Genomic DNA, 18,047 nt, shown 5'->3' on the forward strand with positions numbered 1-18,047 from the left:
CTATTTAATATTCCTATATTCCCGTATATAACATCTTTCTTCTTACGATATTTTATACATACAAAACACACACACGCACACACTTATTATTGTTCTTTTACAAAAAGAAAAGAGAAAAATATCCATTAAAAAAAGTTAACAATTAGTTCATTGAAAAAAATACTTTATTTTATTAAAACACAATCACTTGTTTACCAGAAGAAAAGCCTGAAATACCCAAATCAACGGATTTCTTCATTATTTCATCCTCAAAATCAACTTTGGTCCACTTTGGTTCTTTAAGTTTTCCTTGACTCATCAAGTTCATGATGTCTTCAAACATTGCATATCGCTCCTCTGGTTTATGGAGTTCAGCCCATTTAGAAACCCAAAAACCGTGGAAAGAAATGTTTTTGAATATTAATAACGAAGCAGGGAGTGATAGGGGGCTTTTGGACATTGCACCGTATGTAACGTATTGACCATTGACACTGTATTCAAAATGAGTATATGCATGCTTTTTAACACTTGTCCTTCTCTTTTTTTTAATACCCTAAATATCTTGCCATATCAGTAGCATATTTACCACCAACACAGTTCAAGCCCAGAAGAGGAGGACGATCACCCACCCAGCCTTTGATACGTTTTCTTGTTTCAAAGCTACCAAGTTCTTCATCTGTAACAACATGTGTTGCACCGAGATCTTTTAATTCTTGCTTAAGCTGATCAATTTCGGGTCTATTTTTTGTGCTTTAATAATTTGTTGTTTGAAATTTTGTTTACCTATTTCTTATGATATTGATTGTGTTTAAACCCCATGCTTTGGCAATTTGAATGACAGCTTGACCAACGGCACTATTTCCTCCATTTTGAATGACATAGTCACCTAATTTTTCTCATGTAATTAGCTCAAGCAATAAGACATAAAAAATAGTATGTTTACCTTGATTCAACTGAACAAAGTCCTTTAACATCCTATAAGCAGTACAGGGATTGACAGTCATGGTTGCCTTTTGAATCATGGATACATCCACTTTGGGCAGTAATTGAAAGTCCGAAGCTGGTCCAGCAGCATGTGTGCGCCATGTGCCATAACCCGTCTTTGCCATCACTACTTGGTCACCAACCTTCAAATGATTGACATCGTCCCCTACAGCAATTACCTCAGCCAGTCCTTCATTGCCACCTACAGCTAATTCTTGATCACCTAATTTTTGAAAGGTAGGCTTGATAGGATAAGCACCTTGAATCATATTGACGTCTGCTGGATTGATAGGTGATGCAAGGAATTTGACATAAACAGTATTAGACGTTAAAGGAGCAAGTCGATAGGAATGCATTCTACATGATTTTGTTGAATGAATATAAAATTTGCGCGTAAAAATATAAATTACTTTAAAACTTTGGAAGGTTGGCCATAATCCGAAAAAACCATGGCTCTAGCAGTAACATCAGATGTATAACTACGGTGAGCAAACCATTTGCCAGTTGAAACTTGCTGTTTGTTTAATGATCGAATAAGAAACCCCATTTTATGCAAGAAATAAATAAACTATAAAAAAAGATTAAAAAAATATAATAAAAAAGTACTAAAAAAAAAGAAATTGATGGCGGAGATGAAGCTTCAAATGCTTTGTGACCTCTTCCAAACAAAAGACACTAAGTTTTTCTGGGATTTGAATAAACATTTAGACGTACTTTTTTTCTGCTGGGATGGGTAGATTTTTTAGTGAGACGATTTTGAATTAAATTTTGTTCTTGGAGGAGATGTGCTTAAATCAATGGCTGCCCAGCTGAAAAAAATGGGATAAAAGACAGACAAGCGAAAGATATATAAAGCTGATGGTATCATTCGTTTGGAAACATATATGGATTTAGAAGTTCTTATTTTGGAAACAGCAGGCGCTTTTGGTCATGAAGACCATGCAAAGACAACTTTTGACAACTCAAAAGGCATGTTTGCTTTGCTTTCAATGCTTAATACGATAGCTGATCAATACAAGCATGTATCAGTTGAGGAGTTTAGTAAGCTCAAGTTGTATTTTGTTCAGCCAAGCGGTAAGTGGTATTAAAAGCAACATTTCCTTTGTTTTTACTAATGATATTGTTTGCCTCCAACTAGGCTACCATATCCGACTATGGTCGATGCAATATGCTAAAAATCTTGCTGAGTGAAGACTTTAGTAACAGAGAAGAGTAGCTAGTATCTCTGGTCAATTTTTTTCTTGAGCCTGAAGGTATAGTTCTAATCCTAAACAATCGAGAAGAGGAGCAATAATAACAAGTTTAATTTAATTGTTTAGAGTTTTCTTGAAGAGATAACAAATACAATTGCAGCTTTGAAAGACCAACACGAGAAGAACGAGAAGTACTACGACAGCGAGAATAATACTTTTTTTTTGGTAAAAGAAGTTATTTTATTAAACTTGGAGCCACACATCGCGGAGCGGTGTGACTAGATTATTATTCAAAGAGTAAATCTGGAATATAAGAATAAAAGAAACATAGTATTATCAAAACGGAAAGGAAACCAGTGTAATTATTCGATCAAAGGATGTTCATTTGTAAGTATAGAGACTTGCGAAATAATTTTGGAGATGGTTAGATTTGGTTGATAAGGAATGTTGTGGATGACGAATTGCCAATGAAAGTACCACATGTACCATAATGAAGTAGACACAACTATGAATAGATGTTGGTTCAAATGACTAGGGAAGCAATCTGGAGGTTTGAGAAAACGAAATAACTACCATACTGATGCGGGTCGCAGATTGAAGTCAGGATAGAAGTTGTGAATTATAGATTTCCAAATTGAGTATTTGATTGAACAAAAGATCAAAAAGTGTTCCATTGTTTCTTCGTGATCTTGACATAATCGACATTGATTGGAATCAGTTGTTTGAATATGGTGTAAGTAGGACATCGTGGGTAGCTTAAAGTTAAGTACCCTATACCACACTGTACGTGCTTGAAGGAGCATACTTGTAGTCCAAAACAACTTTAGACGAACTTTGGGGACATTGACCTTGGATTGATAGAGGTAGAAATTTACTATCTGTCTGAATTTAGATGACTTGAATTCCTGCCAAATCTGTTGATTGCAGAATTGTTGAGAAAGAGTGTCTACCGTAAGGTCATCCTCTATGACGGGTGGACAGCCAGAATGTATTTCCATAGATACGGCTGTATCCTTATTGTCCCAGCCAAGTTTTTTATTCATCTTAAATTAATTCAAAATCGTCTCACTAAAAAATCTATCCGTCCCAGCAGAAAAAAGTACGTCTAAATATTTATTCAAAACCCAGTATAACAATTATATCAGCTTTTACTTTGAAATAATGAATTTTATACCAAAACCAAATAATTGATTTGATCGTCAATTTGGAATTTATCTATTAAAGGAAAAACCTAATTTTTATGTAAATCAGTATGCTATTTGTATTCAAATACACTCTTGTACAAATAAAATAATTATTGCTGTAATATAGAATGTATTTGTGTGTGTGTGTGTGTGTGTTTTATAATATGACAAACATCTCCCTCAATATCGCTCTCATCAGGTGTCATAGTCATGAAAGCGAGAACTTGTACAGCAGTAAAATTTAAAGAATTTGAGTCTTAACAAGACATTGATAATACCTTTTTCTTTTTTTTTTTTTTAAAAAAAAAAAAGATACAATCTTTTAGAATAATTTCTTTATAAAAGTATTTCTCAACATTTTTTGAAAGTGAAGTCTAATGTCTGAGGTATATCGTATTGAATACTAAATATTATGCTTTATTATTATTATAGAAAATAAAAAGATAAACCTTTAATGTTTATTGTACAAAGTACAGACATGACTTCAAAAAGCAGGTTCATGAAAGTGATATAAACACTTTCTTTTGGTATACAAATAGTAAATAGGAATTCATACATTATAACATAAAGATGAAGGATAATGAAATGTCTATAAAATAAAGTTATATTCAATAAAAGTGATATTCTATCTATCGCCCCTTTTGTTTAGTTATTCATATTAAACCCGCAGTTACACGAATATATGCATACATACATATACACATACACAATAAATGCAGAAAAAAAAAGCCATTGATGTACACAATCACAAGAAAAGGTTACTTTTTCTATTTGAGAAAGGGAGAGGGGAGGGAAGAGTATTTAATTATTTTCTTTTTTATATTTTTTTTTTTTTTTACTTTCTTAATCATGTTTATTGATATATCTTCAATTCCAAACAATCTAACTATTTTACCTTTACATAACCAAGTGTTATTACCTTCTATCATTACACATTATGTATTATCAAAATCAGAATCCGACAAACTATTATTACAAAGAACACCAGAATACATCGTTTGTATACCATTAATTGAAAATGACTTATTTCATTTTGGTTGTGTTGGAAAAGTACTTGAATTCGATAAAACTTTACCTGATCGACACGTATTAAAAGTTCAAGGGGTCTGTCGATCACGTATTCAAAATGTAACAAGTGTAGACGGTGGAAACTCATTTCAAGTGGAGCTCAGTCATTATTTTGATGGAGATAATATAGAAATAATAGATGATTTCATAGACGTCTGTTATTCATTTGTAAATAAAATGAAGTCTATTGGTGTGTCCATTTCAGTATTAAATCAATTTTGTCAAGCCATAAAAAGATATCCGATCTCTCATGTAGCAAACTTATTGTTATGCCTAACTGAATGTTCAATACGTGAAAAATTACATGCATTAGAAATTATAGATTTAACAGAAAGGTTAACAAACATTAAAAACACAGTAACTCGTTATTTACAGGTAAATAAAAATAATTTCGGAATTCATATGCATTAAAATCAAAACAAAAGAACTTATTTATTTATAAAAAGACATTAGACAATATGGAATTAGACTCTATTCGAAGAAGATTTTATATACGACAACAGGTAAATTTTTTACTTTCTTTTCTCTCTCTCTCTTTTTTTTTTTTTTTTTTTTTCTAAACAAAAAATAAATAAATTCATTTCTTTTATTTAGTCAAACATAATTGCTTCCATGTGTCATAAAGAAGAAAAAAATCCTTACCATTTTGATATCTCAAGTGAAGATGATGATGACCTTGCTCATATTATTCAAAAATTAAATGCTGCAAACTTGCCTGAATATGTTGTGTCCAACGTTCAACGTGATCTCAATCGATTAAGAAAACTATCTGCTTCTTCTTCGGATTCTAATGTGTTAAGAACTTATATTGAATACATTAGTGAACTACCTTGGTCTATGCCACATAAACAGAAAGAAATCAACATATCTTTTGCTAAAGATCAACTTGAAACTGATCATTTTGGGTAAATAGTTATATAAACCCCCACCCTTTTCAACTGTACTAACATTTATTAGCATTGAGCATGTTAAGAAGAGAATTATTGAATATTTATCTGTTCTCAAGGTCAAGAGTGACGCAAAGCCTCCGATTATTTGTTTTGTTGGTCCGGTAAGGATCATTATTTGAAAATAAATCTTGAACTAACCTTACTTTAAAGCCTGGCGTAGGAAAAACGACTCTTGCCAAATCAATTTCAGCCGCATTACAAAGAAAGTTCCACAGAATATCCTTAGGCGGAGTAAGGGATGAAGCTGAAATAAGGTTCGTATAAACAGAGACAGGGCGCATTCATATTAAATGTACAAGAATATAGGGGTCATCGTCGTACTTATGTTGGTGCTTTACCCGGGTTATTCATCAATGGGATGCGTCAGTGTGGTGTAAAAAACCCTGTGTTTCTATTAGATGAAATTGATAAAGTTGTTCAAGGTACACATCAAGGAGATCCAGGTAAATCCTATTATTTCTTTTAGACCATCTCTTTTCTCATCGGGTTATTTCTAGCTGCTGCTTTACTAGAAGTACTTGATCCTGCTCAAAATTCTAGTTTTAAAGATCATTTCTTGAATATCCCTTATGATTTATCTCAAGTCGTATTCATAGCTACAGCCAATAATTTAGATACTATACCCCCTCCTTTATTAGATCGTATGGAAGTTATTCAGCTCAGTGGTTATACTTTTGAAGAAAAATTGTTTATCGCTCAAACTCATATAATACCAAAACAAATAGAAGCACATGGATTATTTACTACTGGCATTGAAATATCAGATAAAGTAGTTTTGTATATTGCTGAAAAGTATACAAGAGAAAGTGGCGTGAGAGAATTGGAACGATTGATTGCTAGTTTGTGTCGATACAAGTGCAGAGAATATGTGGTCCTGGAAGAAGCTGGAAAGCTGAATCGCTTTGATAATGTTATCTATGTTCAAGACATTGAACGCATACTTGGTGTAAGTCTTCAATATCTAGTTTATGCCTCATTTCTCATATCTTTTTTATTTAATGCTTACAGAAAGAGATTTATGAGAGCGATGTGAATGATTTTGAAGAAATGGCAGGGATTATCACAGGGCTTGCTTATTCGGGAAGCGGTAATGGGGGTACCATGGTAATTGAAGCAAATGTGATGCCAGGCAATGGTAATCTCAAACTGACTGGGTCGCTTGGTGATGTAATCAAGGAATCTGCTCAAATAGCTGTTTCTTGGATTAAAGCCAATGCTTTTGCTTTAAAGTTAACAAGTTCACCAAAAGATGACATTTTCAAGGATTTGGATTTACATATACATTTGCCAAGTGGTGCTATTCCTAAAGATGGTCCTTCTGCAGGTATCACGATAGCAACGTGCATCATGTCCCTACTATCCGGAATTTCTGTTTCCAGATCAACTGCTATGACAGGCGAAGTCACACTTCGTGGCCAAGTACGGCCTGTAGGAGGCATCAAAGAAAAAGTGATCTCAGCACACCGTGCAGGTATCAAGAAAATCATTCTTCCTGTTGCCAATAGACGAGATGTGCAGCATGAAATTCCTGCGAGCATTCAAAAAAGTATATCTTTTATATATTGTAAATCTATGTGGGATGTCATTGAAGCCGCTTTCGAACATACTTCTTTACGTTGTGAACAAAGATATACAAGTAGTCTATAATAAAGTAATGCAAATTATATTCTAAACTGATTAAAAAATCACTGAATAAACAAACAAAATAACAGTGGGAAAAAAAAAGGATGTTGTTTATTGCATATATAGAATTATTTATTTATTTGAGTTTGTTTGATGCTTTAAGATGAAGCATTGTTTATAATTTACCGCCCTTTCCCTTTTTTAAGTTCAAGACCGAATGAGAATTCATGTACATTTATAGACAACAATAATAGTTGATACAAATGGCATATAAACAAGCAAGCTTTTATTTTATACAATTGAAAATATAAAAGAAGGTTAGTATATGTCATATAATTTGATACTCTTATAGCCACAATTAGATCTATGGTCAGCTTTAGTTCCTTTTGATATAACATGCTTTACTATTTTACATAAATTGTCTATTTTGTTTTTTTTATTTTTTAATATAATTCATAATAATTAAATCAATACACTTGAAACCAAAATAAACATTCAAACGATATTTTTTTGACTTAAATCATTAAACTATGAGTAAAGCTTTATGGTTGCTATATTACAAAGTGCATTTAAAACTCAAGAGTCGAGGTTAACTTCTTTAAAAAGAAGAGCTGGCTTTTAAGAAGTATGAATTCTGAAGTAACCAATGAAATATTCTAAAACTGCGTAATGTCCATTTAAAGTATCTATAGCAACCTTGTCGATCCTTCTACAGTACAAGTAAAAAAAAAAAACTAAAGTCCACATATTCTATTACACAAAGTATTAGCTATATTGTATTTGTACTTGATACACATGCTAACAACAGATTATGAATACTCTGTTTGTATATATTTTTTTCTGAAATTCTGTACAAGTTATGTAAACGCAGTGTTTTATTTTTGGGAGGCACAAAATGGCATTAACCAATCAAGCTAGGTAATGATTCAAAGATCACAATGTTTATTTGAAATCCAGTAATTATTATTTCATGTATTTTTACATATAAAGAAGATATATAAATATATTACAAGGAATTATGATATAAAACTTAATGATGCTAATTCCCTTGTTATTGTTGGTTAGTATTATTATTTGGATGATCATCGAATTTGTACGCAGGTGGTGGTGAAACAGGTGTTGCACATTCATGATTGTCAGGAATAGGTCGAGGTGCAGCAACGGCAGCAGCAGTATTAGCAGAGGGTGGTTGCTGCTGCATCATATACAAATGCGCTTCATTCTCTTCTTTTAATCTTTTACGCATTCCTTTTACACTTTTAATGATATACCACAGTATTAAGCCAATCACGATGAGACCGATAAATATAATAAACACAAATCTATTGTGTGTCTTCAACCAGCTTTCATTAGATTTTTCAGAAGAATTACCACTAGGATCCCAACCTGTGCCCTGCACTGTTGGTTGTGGAGAAAAGGCAATCGATGGAGAGGAAGAATAATCTGTAGTAGTTGATGGTTTGGCAGTATTCATGGTAGTAATTGAGGTAGTAGAAGATAAAGTCGACGATAATGAAGATGTTGCTTCTGATGGTAGTAATGAAGATGAAGTGAGTGAAGTTGCCAAAGTGTTTGTTTCATCTGTTGTTGCTGTTGTGGATTGACCCATTACTACAGATATGAATAGTAATAGAATAGCAGTAATATATAAAGCAAGGCGATAACTCATTATGCTTTCTAGAATAGTTGTATCTCTTTTTTTAAGTCGTTTTTTTAAATATTAAAAAAGAAAGGGGTAAAAGGAGGAAGAAAAAGAGAGATAGAGAGTTAAAAGGAATTTCAGATAAAAAAAAGTCCCAATTGACCTTTTTATTCTCCGCAGTACAGACTCAGGTCACTTTCATTCCTTGCAGGAGATGCGTTTACAGTAGAAAGTAATGTGTTTTATTTCTTTTTGCTTTTATTTTGTTATCCATGCATTTGATCGAGATCTCTTTAAATGATTAAGTGTACAAATCCAAAAAAAAAGAATTGATGGCTTCACATTATGGAACGAATAAAAAAAAAAAAAGTAAAATATTGCTATTACAATGTATTACGGATTGAATTTATAAATCCTATATCAGCTTGAGCATTGGTTAACAAAACTTATTGTAAAGAAGTTGATAGCTCTCATGCTTGACTTTTGTATTAAGAATATTCACAGTTCTCTTTTCTTTTTCTTTTTTTTTTTTTATAAAAAATAATAAACACAATAGAAAATTTGGGACAAACATGTTGTGTTACGTAATACACTTTTAAATCAGTAACAAGGCCTCGACTATTTTTTTTGATGACTGTAACCATGTTAAGTTACTATATACACGACTACTTGAGAAAGAAATGTATATATATAGATATTTATATACATGAAATAAAAACAAGTATGAACTTCATTCTAAACTTGTTTTTTTCTTAATAAATTAATGCTTAAAAAAAGCAAAATGATAATAATAAGAATCAGCATTAACCCGGTGCCTACATAATATCCTTTGACCGTTGTTTTCCTGTATGTTTCCAGAACTACTAGCTGTAAAATAAACTAAAATTAAAAGACTCTTAACTGACTAAAGGAATAGCAAAGTCTTTAAATGTAAGATACAACTAATACCTTTTGAATTGAAGAGTTACACATCTTTATTATGTGCCACGTACGCGCAAGTCAAAAACATACCATAGTTTAGAGTGAATGAATAAATTATTACCCTCTTGATCTTACAGTAATTAGTTGCATACAGCTACAAAAACGATAAATGTTTATAATTTGAAAATTTTGTTTAATAGAGTGCTTTTGAATTTAAATCGTTCAAAATATCGAGGAAATTGGAGAAGATATAGCTTTTGTTTTTAACATAAAGTCCAGGTACATTCTTATAAAGCTTTAACAAAAAGTATTTGAAGTAGCCCATACATATTAAATCTGCATTTTCGTAACATAGCAACGACTTTAAAAGCTCAATTTAATAGATGCATTTACGGGTTAAACTTCATACTATTTGTAAAACATTTAACTTTTTGTACAATAAAAGTTGTGACTGTATACATTGAAAGGATCCAACCTCTTGTAGTCTAATTTCTCCGAAGGACGTAAAGTTTTAATATTTTTATCAGACAGATAGACATACTCCCCAACTTTATAGCTTAGAGTCGATCGATGGTACTCATGGTAATGCATAGCTTGTTGTTTTTGGACCAATATGAGTTCATCCTGAGGATCCTTATGAAAGCTTTGAAGTGTATTGCACAGATTTTCGCTTGTCGCTGCAATACTTGGATCGGTGCCCTTATGTAAAATTCAGAAGCGAGAACGAAAACCATGATTTGCGAGAAAGAGGAACGCCTAGTGCTTGAATGTATAGTGTTGCTGTAACTGAACTCTGCTAACAGCAACAACGAGACGCAGTCATCCTTCTGATAACTAAGGTACATGCGGAGGTACTGTTCCAAAATTGAATTAGTTTTTTCTGTTTGACCGTTAGTTTGGGGATGTGTGATATCTCGTAAAAACAAAAAGATTATAAAATTCAGCGGGACTGAAAAAAGTTGTATTTTTATTTAATATCATTGTATCAAGTATTTAATCCTTTTCGAGTTACTTTGATTAATTATAGCTGTAGATCTAGCATGAATAAATTCTAATATGAAGACCTGTTCCTGATGATACAAGCTGACTATAATTTTTTCTATTTTCCTTTTCGCTACCTCAAGAAATTCATTGGTAAAAAGTCTAACATTCTATTTAAAGAACATTCAAAAATTTGTTTATTTAATCTACATATAGACATAAACTTAAAAATGGGAACATGGTATAACTATAGAGCATAACAAATGAATAAATGCCATTATCTCTTTTTTTGACATGATAAAGTATACTGTATTAATAAATATAATTGCAAAACATTGTTCCTGATAACATCATAACGGTTTAAATATCTCCTATTACATATAATTAAATAACTATCCTCTATACCTTGGTTCATTTTGTAATAATTCATTTTACTTCATTGATAGTGAATTAAAAGTATACCAAAGATTAAATTTGAGTATAAGTCAGTCATTCTACTGTCGAATGATATCATGAACATACCTAGCTTATTCAAGATTAGAAACCTGTTCGTATAACAAGGTTACAAAAAGTGCATGAATATTCGTTTTGTAATTAAATAAAACTTATAATTGTGTAGATTGTTATTAATCTATTTTTACAGAGTTTTGTTTTTTTGTGTAAATTCTGAAGTAGAAAAAAAAAGCAAGTCAAGAATAGGAAACGTGTAAACTGAATAAATTGAAGTCTGAAAACTTGTTTGACATCTGAAGGAGGGTATATACAGACATTTTAATACATTGAAAGATATTCTCTGATTAAGGTTATAAGATATAAAAAGAAAATCTTTTTTTTTAAGAAAAAAAATGGGTGTATCTAAACCATAATATATATATATGCATGCTATATACTTCTACAAAATCATCTATTCCATCTCGTCATCTTCATCCTCTTCTTCTTCCAAGCCACCTTCTTCATCTACAATATCATCATTCATTTCGCGTTCAATTAATGGTTTAATCAAACGATTAAAATAAGGATGAGGATTTTGAGGATTGGACCGTTTAACTTGTTCAAAGTAGTGAACGTAAACATCTCCATCTGCACGACCCAAAGGGCTATTGATCACGTAGTCACTCAAATTGAACGCATCAACAAGTGGAATGGCTTGATCTCTAACTGCTCTGCAAAATTCATTTGTCCTTAAGCGAATCAAGTCCATTTGAGTAGGTGAAAAATATCCATATTGTAAGAACGCGCCGGCATTTTCTTCAATTGTATAAAGGCCATACAGGAGACAGACGTCCATCAGAACGACTTTTAGATTGCCTTCAACTTTGGACACACCATCAAGGAAACGATTGAATAAATATCCATACGAATGTAATTTTGCTGCATAGAGTCTTGATTGAGAACATTGCTCATACGCATCATCAATGCTCAAACCCTGTTTGATACACTGTTCGAATTCTAACGCAGCATTTTTAACAACATTAGCACAAACAACTTGCCAACCCTTTACTATAGTCTGAGGATTCAAAATGGCATCTGCATCCTTTTCACTGCAGCATGCACCAATTAAAGAATCTAGCTTGTTTAAATAGCCAACGCCAGGAGAAAGTTTCTTTCCTTTGACTGCTTCTCTGAAGCTGCTGATCAAATAACGACCCAATTGTAAAGTCAGTATTGTATTGTCCCCTTCCCAAGTGCACTGGACGGCAAAATCTTGATACATGCCAGCTAAACCAGTATAAGCAGAGTATCCATGACCCCCACAAGCTTGTCTACAGGCTTCGATTGTATTAAGACAATTCCAAGTACAAAAAGCTTTTAAACCAGCACTTGTGGAGTGTGTTTCTTTCAACATCTCGAGTACTTCTTCAAGATCAGTGTCCTCAGGTTTTGCATTTTCTAATCTGCTCATCATCTTGTTATACATTGCCGTCATTTCGGATCCGGTAAACAGCATAGCAAATGTTTGTGCCATCAGTGGCATCAAGCGACGCTGATGTATAGGATAATCAAGTAATTTAGTTTCGATATTTGAATTGGAATTGGAAAACTGTCGTCGAACGGCAGCGTATCTTATAGCAATAGTTAAAGCCTTTTTGGATACATTACCGCTGTCAACCACCATAGCCACTCGTCCTTGAAGTAAAGCACCATAAGTAAGTTGTTGGAGCTTAGGTTCTTTAACAAGACCAGTACGTGATACTTTAGTATGCTTCATCAACATATAACTGCGAGGGATTCGAACATGAGTAAATTGAATCCAGCCATTGTCGATACCATCACGACCCATCTTTTTACCAATATCACCGATATTCACACCAGGCAAGAGATTATATGTCTTTGGGTCTCTTAGAGGAACCACAAAACATTTTGTGCCATAGTTTTTACCTTTAACAATCAGTTGGGCAAATACTGCAGCATGAGTAGCACTGTGAGCTGCACCACCAATCCACCACTATACTTTTATATAAGTTACATGAAAGATTTTTTTTTGTATTCTGTTTTGTATGAAATTGTTTATCAGACGTGTACCTTGGTTGCAGTGAGTGTAGGAGTATGAATAATAAATTGATCAGAGGCTTCGTCAAAGATAGCTGTTGTTTCCAATCCAGGTACATTTGATCCGTGACCCAATTCCGTCATGGCAAAGCAGCCGACCATACCAGAAAGAGAAAGAGCGCCATTTTGAAACCAGTACCCCAATTGACCAGAGGTAGCGTTACTTTGTAAGGCACCTACAAATAAACCATCTATTTTTTATAAAGAAATCATTAAATATGTGAAATATAATTTGAATACAACATTTACAATGAACACCAAATCTTGTCCAAAAGCCAGGATCTATTAAACTAACAATTTCCATTCTCTTTTTAAAGATATCGACAGATTCATTAGAAAGATGATGTATTAAAGATCGAAACTATAAAATATATGAATACATATTATATATCATCATTAATAATCGTACCTTTTCCATCGTACGCTCACGTAATTCATCCTTTGTGATATCATGTATATCATCCATTTTAAATAAAGGATCTCTTTCAAACTCTTGCATAAAACGTTCTTTTAACTATTTTATTTTAAAAATAAATAAATAGGATTATTATTGTAATTATTATCTACCAAAGTTGATTTTTCACCACCATCCAGTAAATGAGTCAATTCACGAATATTAAAAGTAGCCTTGGCTCTTTCTTCATTCATACTCGTTACAGGACTAATAATAATCATGTTAATATGACATAAATATAGATTTAATACTTACTCGACTGCCTTGGCATATAATTCTTCTTTAGTCAAGTGCTGTCTAACAGCATTTAATCTTTGTTTGGCAGACATGTATCAATTAAATAAAAAGAGAAAGGAAGAAAAAGGAATAAAAAAAAGTTTGGATGGTGACTTCATTGGAATACGATGATTTTCACATGTTTTTTCATTTACATGTGAAAGTATAAGCTGTAAAATGCAATAGTAACAATTGCACAATGACTTATTATTATTATTATTCACATATTTATTGTCAATCATTCAGAATCTACAAGATTGAATACATATCAATTAAGCACACAGTTGATAGCTGCATTTGATAATCCCGCTTCAGAAATTGATTGATCAATAAGATCGATAAGTTGTGTACGATTGAATACCAACTGTTTACATAAATAAGTTTACTTTGATATTTTTAAGAATTCTTACCTCAAATGGTTGATTTTCAACTTGTAATTTAACAAATTCAAATAAATATCGAACTGGATCAGATTTATTAAATCGTCTAACCACCCTACTACCATCACCCATTCTTATCTGAATACGTGTTGTATCATTTCCATTAGGTGGTTCATCTCTTTTGATCGGCATTATACTATCAAATACAGATTCCGTTTTACTTTCAACCATCTTTTCATCTTCTTCCATTTTAGATTCAATATCTGGTGATGACGTATTACTCAATGATGCTTCAATAGCAGCATTCAGTTGCTCTTCTTCACTCATATCAGATACACTCTATGCAATATCAATAAGAACACGTCATACTATATTTTATATATACCTTTGTCACTTTAGGTCGTTTCATTGCACCTCTTTCTTCTGTTGAATGATTTTCGAGAAATTCGGTTACTTTATGAACAAGTTAGTGTTTGTATAACATCTGTATAATGTCTCTATGTACCTTCCATCATAAAGTTCGTAGGTGTTAACTGCTTTTCCCAAACTTTAACTCTTTCTCCTGTACGAGAATCAATAATAGCAATATGAGGAAATCTATTTACAGAATAGAAAGTGGCATATCTTCTTCCATCGGGACTTTCATTTCCATACTTTTTTTTTTTTATAATTTTTAATTAAAATTGTCGGTCTCTGTTTCTATTCTTGAATCTATTTTACCTGTAAGAAAATAAAAGACTCTTTAATAATGTCTTTAACAAATGAATCGCTCCATAAATCTCGATTAAATACTTGACAAGAAAATTCTGTTGGATTCTGTATATTTATCATTAACCATTTGTCAAGTTCTTTTGCATTCTCTCTAGCCTACATAATTTTATATTAGCATTTATCATATTCTACTTTCGTATTTATACATACCTGTTCAAAATTTCCATGAAACATGATATCAAATGGTGGTCTAAATAAATCAGCTAATCTTTTAGCTTTTGAATTACTGGAACCAGCCACTGAACCAGAGAAAGAATCTCCAGCAGGAATATGAGCTATTAATCTGTCAGCGAAAAAAAAAAAAAAGAGCATGTTATATCACCTAAAATTCATTTACCTTCATCCTCTGTTGTTTCAAAAATGTTGGCTACTGAACCTGTAGTTGAATCACCTTGATTGAATACAGACGGCCTACTTATTCCACCTAAAACAAAAAGTATTTATCTATAAATTAAGCAAGAATGATTATTTTATAAGCATACGTCGGCTTTCGCTTCCGCTAGACCAAGAAAAACTTGGTTGAAACAATTCACTTGCTTCACCAGCAAGAATATCGCGCTTGGGTGCAATAGGTGCCCTCACTTGTTGTGAACCTTGTAATCGTCTTGCAAGTTCTTCGTCTGCTAATAATTGACCTTCACCGCTTTCAATTGCATCATTTTGTGCAAGATTTGACGTGAATGCATCCTGACCAGTTGCAAAAGAACTATTTGTCGAATGTTCACCACCATTTTCCAAATAAAGAGTTACCGCTGTTTCTACGTTGCCATCGGCTATCTTTACACAAGTTTCATTTCCTGTTTGTTATTATTATTTGTTATTATATACCTCCAAGAATTGTTCTGCTACACTAGTTGAAGCACCAGTAATGTCACAAAAGCTTAATATATCTTGTTCAGCTACCATTTTTTTTTCCAAAAAAAAGAGAAAAAAAGAGAAAGAGAAACGCAAAAGATACGTATCAGACAGTCACATTAAAGCAGCTTCGGATCGCATTTCGCAGCTTACGGATATAATCTTATGAACAACGACATTATACGTAATCATCAATACAGTGAAATCTTTTGTTTAAAGCATGTGTAGATATGAAAAAGATATTATTGTCTAATAAATCTATTAAAACCCCTTGTTGTAGGTATCCATATTGCACGCTAGCATTATTCTTACAAATGGCGTTTCGATTTCGTTCACTTGTCCATTTTTTGTCTTGTATTTCAACTCAGACTCCATTAACTAAAAATACAGTGATGCATCATAGACATGTCTTCATAAAAAGTTACAAATGTTATATTCATTTATATAAAAGCTTATTTCCAGTCAATAATAGAATCAATTGATACATCCACTCTTTACTGGCACATCGAGCCCAAAACAAAACAAAAAAAAAAATATATGATATTGCATCAAATTCATACCAATATTTACCTTGGACATGTGTTAAAAAAAGTAAGCTTGTTAGTAGAGACAGCCAATCTCTAACATCCTCAAAGAGATTTTTATTATGTAATCAAAGTGATCAAGACAAAAAAGCAAGAAACTAAGCGATTATACATTAAATTATCTCAAATAACAGTATGTAATTTCAGAGAAAAATCACATCAACAGATAGATGCTTCTAAACATGTATTATTTTCTTAATAGTTTCGCAGCATTTGGTTTAAAATATCATCTATTTCCACACTTCAAGTCCCTTGAGAAAGTCAGCCCAATGAGTAAAATCCTGTTCATGCAGTATTACTACACTCTCCTAGTTTCTCTTGTTAAGTTTAAATGAGATGTCAACTATATTTTTTCAATATTACCACCAAATTTTGTTCAAAACCTAAGATGGATCATTTTCAAAAATCATCGGAAAATCTGCTGAAAATGTAGTGTATAGCCATGTCTTAGAATTGGTTTAAATAGTAAACAGGCTTGTCAAAATAAATAAGGGCTTTCATCAGTACCGCCGCTATCGAGATGCACAGCTTTCTTTATGCCATTTTTTTTTCACAGTATTCTGCACCATAAGAGCAGATGGGTATTAGATTAACTTTAATAGGTCGGAGCTAAATATCTAATACCTTTTGTGAGGATGCTACTTTATGGTCCCTATTAACTCCACCCTATTAAAATTTCTACACTATGTTTTTTAAAATTGACGTGAGCTCTAACGATGTTTACGCAGCTATAGTCGAACGATTCAGCAAATTTAAACAGTTTCAAAACGTAGCAAATTAATATGTTCTTGCTTTGAAAGACTTTAATCTTGAATATGACGGAGAAACCCACTATATCAGGTCACTTTCTGGTTATAAAGTTGTCAACCGAGATCGCATCGGGAATCATCTTCATCTCATTGCAGATAGCTTCTTATTATCACCAACCTACGACAAAAAAAAAAAAAAAAAAAAAACTTTTTGCTGCCGCTTCAGAATGTGCCGAAGCGTGTTTATCAGTATTATTAAAGTCATTTAACTTAAGGATTACCGCTTTCTTCAGTATAAGTACAAGACTACTAGCAAAGCCAGATTTTTACCTTACCAGATAATGGCAGCTGCCACCCATCAGGTAGCTTATGAATACGGATATCACTCTGTGCACTTCAAAATCCATGATTACTCTGCCGACTGCGTAGACGAATATTTTCGCATGTCAGAAAATTCAACAATGTAGTTAAAGTTGTTTTGCAATGTTTATCGTAGTAAAATTCAGCTTTATTTAAACTAAAAACGCAATCATCCATCAACTTATTGCATTCTCAATGTATAGAGAACTCAACTGAATGCGTTCTGAGGTGACATATAGACGAAAAAGTTAAAAATCCATTATTAACATGATTTACATATAGCATTATACGAAAGATAATAGATCTGATAATTCCTGTTAACTTTAATACCTTTGGGGCGAAAGTTTAAGACCTATTAACTTTAATAGGGCAGCTAATAGGGTCCGTTGGGCGACAGTTTTTTTATTTCGGAGTATTAAGTATCCTCGTGTGATGTAATTGTATTAAGCAGATAGATAGTGTGAGTGCGTAGTGCACAAAGATTCTTGCTTCATACATGACTAATCATTTTCAAAATTAAAATAGCACTTGAAGCCAGATGTA

General features: G+C 32.5%; 6 protein-coding genes across 6 annotated transcripts; 2 read left to right on the forward strand and 4 right to left on the reverse strand.

Moving 5' to 3' along the window:
• Positions 1–172: 172 nt before the first annotated feature.
• On the reverse strand, positions 173–1,510 carry RO3G_05397 (uncharacterized protein; the record flags this gene model as incomplete). The annotated part of the gene is made up of 5 exons (XM_067659987.1): positions 173–470; positions 532–717; positions 763–865; positions 923–1,320; positions 1,374–1,510. The coding sequence occupies 5 exons, from the start codon at positions 1,508–1,510 to the stop codon at positions 173–175; spliced, it is 1,122 nt and encodes a 373-aa protein (XP_067516088.1).
• Positions 1,511–1,983: 473 nt separating this feature from the next.
• On the forward strand, positions 1,984–3,057 carry RO3G_05398 (uncharacterized protein; the record flags this gene model as incomplete). Its single annotated transcript, XM_067659988.1, has 5 exons — positions 1,984–2,037; positions 2,283–2,381; positions 2,488–2,543; positions 2,814–2,889; positions 3,049–3,057. 5 exons carry the CDS (start codon positions 1,984–1,986, stop codon positions 3,055–3,057), a joined length of 294 nt encoding a protein of 97 aa, XP_067516089.1.
• Positions 3,058–4,585: 1,528 nt separating this feature from the next.
• RO3G_05399 (ATP-dependent protease La) lies at positions 4,586–7,005 on the forward strand (the record flags this gene model as incomplete). Its single annotated transcript, XM_067659989.1, has 8 exons — positions 4,586–4,783; positions 4,855–4,911; positions 5,003–5,313; positions 5,366–5,459; positions 5,509–5,612; positions 5,665–5,801; positions 5,856–6,304; positions 6,367–7,005. The coding sequence occupies 8 exons, from the start codon at positions 4,586–4,588 to the stop codon at positions 7,003–7,005; spliced, it is 1,989 nt and encodes a 662-aa protein (XP_067516090.1).
• A 1,027-nt stretch (positions 7,006–8,032) lies between these two features.
• RO3G_05400 (uncharacterized protein) lies at positions 8,033–8,590 on the reverse strand (the record flags this gene model as incomplete). Its single annotated transcript, XM_067659990.1, has 1 exon — positions 8,033–8,590. One exon carries the CDS (start codon positions 8,588–8,590, stop codon positions 8,033–8,035), a length of 558 nt encoding a protein of 185 aa, XP_067516091.1.
• Positions 8,591–11,429: 2,839 nt separating this feature from the next.
• Positions 11,430–13,858, reverse strand: RO3G_05401 (uncharacterized protein; the record flags this gene model as incomplete). The annotated part of the gene is made up of 6 exons (XM_067659991.1): positions 11,430–12,971; positions 13,049–13,266; positions 13,325–13,436; positions 13,485–13,589; positions 13,643–13,736; positions 13,785–13,858. 6 exons carry the CDS (start codon positions 13,856–13,858, stop codon positions 11,430–11,432), a joined length of 2,145 nt encoding a protein of 714 aa, XP_067516092.1.
• Positions 13,859–14,173: 315 nt separating this feature from the next.
• On the reverse strand, positions 14,174–15,862 carry RO3G_05402 (uncharacterized protein; the record flags this gene model as incomplete). Its single annotated transcript, XM_067659992.1, has 8 exons — positions 14,174–14,524; positions 14,571–14,638; positions 14,691–14,782; positions 14,906–14,937; positions 15,107–15,231; positions 15,294–15,380; positions 15,490–15,733; positions 15,785–15,862. 8 exons carry the CDS (start codon positions 15,860–15,862, stop codon positions 14,174–14,176), a joined length of 1,077 nt encoding a protein of 358 aa, XP_067516093.1.
• Positions 15,863–18,047: the final 2,185 nt, after the last annotated feature.

Source organism: Rhizopus delemar, genomic scaffold, assembly GCF_000149305.1.
Source record: "Rhizopus delemar RA 99-880 supercont3.3 genomic scaffold, whole genome shotgun sequence".
NCBI classification, from domain to species: Eukaryota; Fungi; Mucoromycota; class Mucoromycetes; order Mucorales; family Rhizopodaceae; genus Rhizopus; species Rhizopus delemar.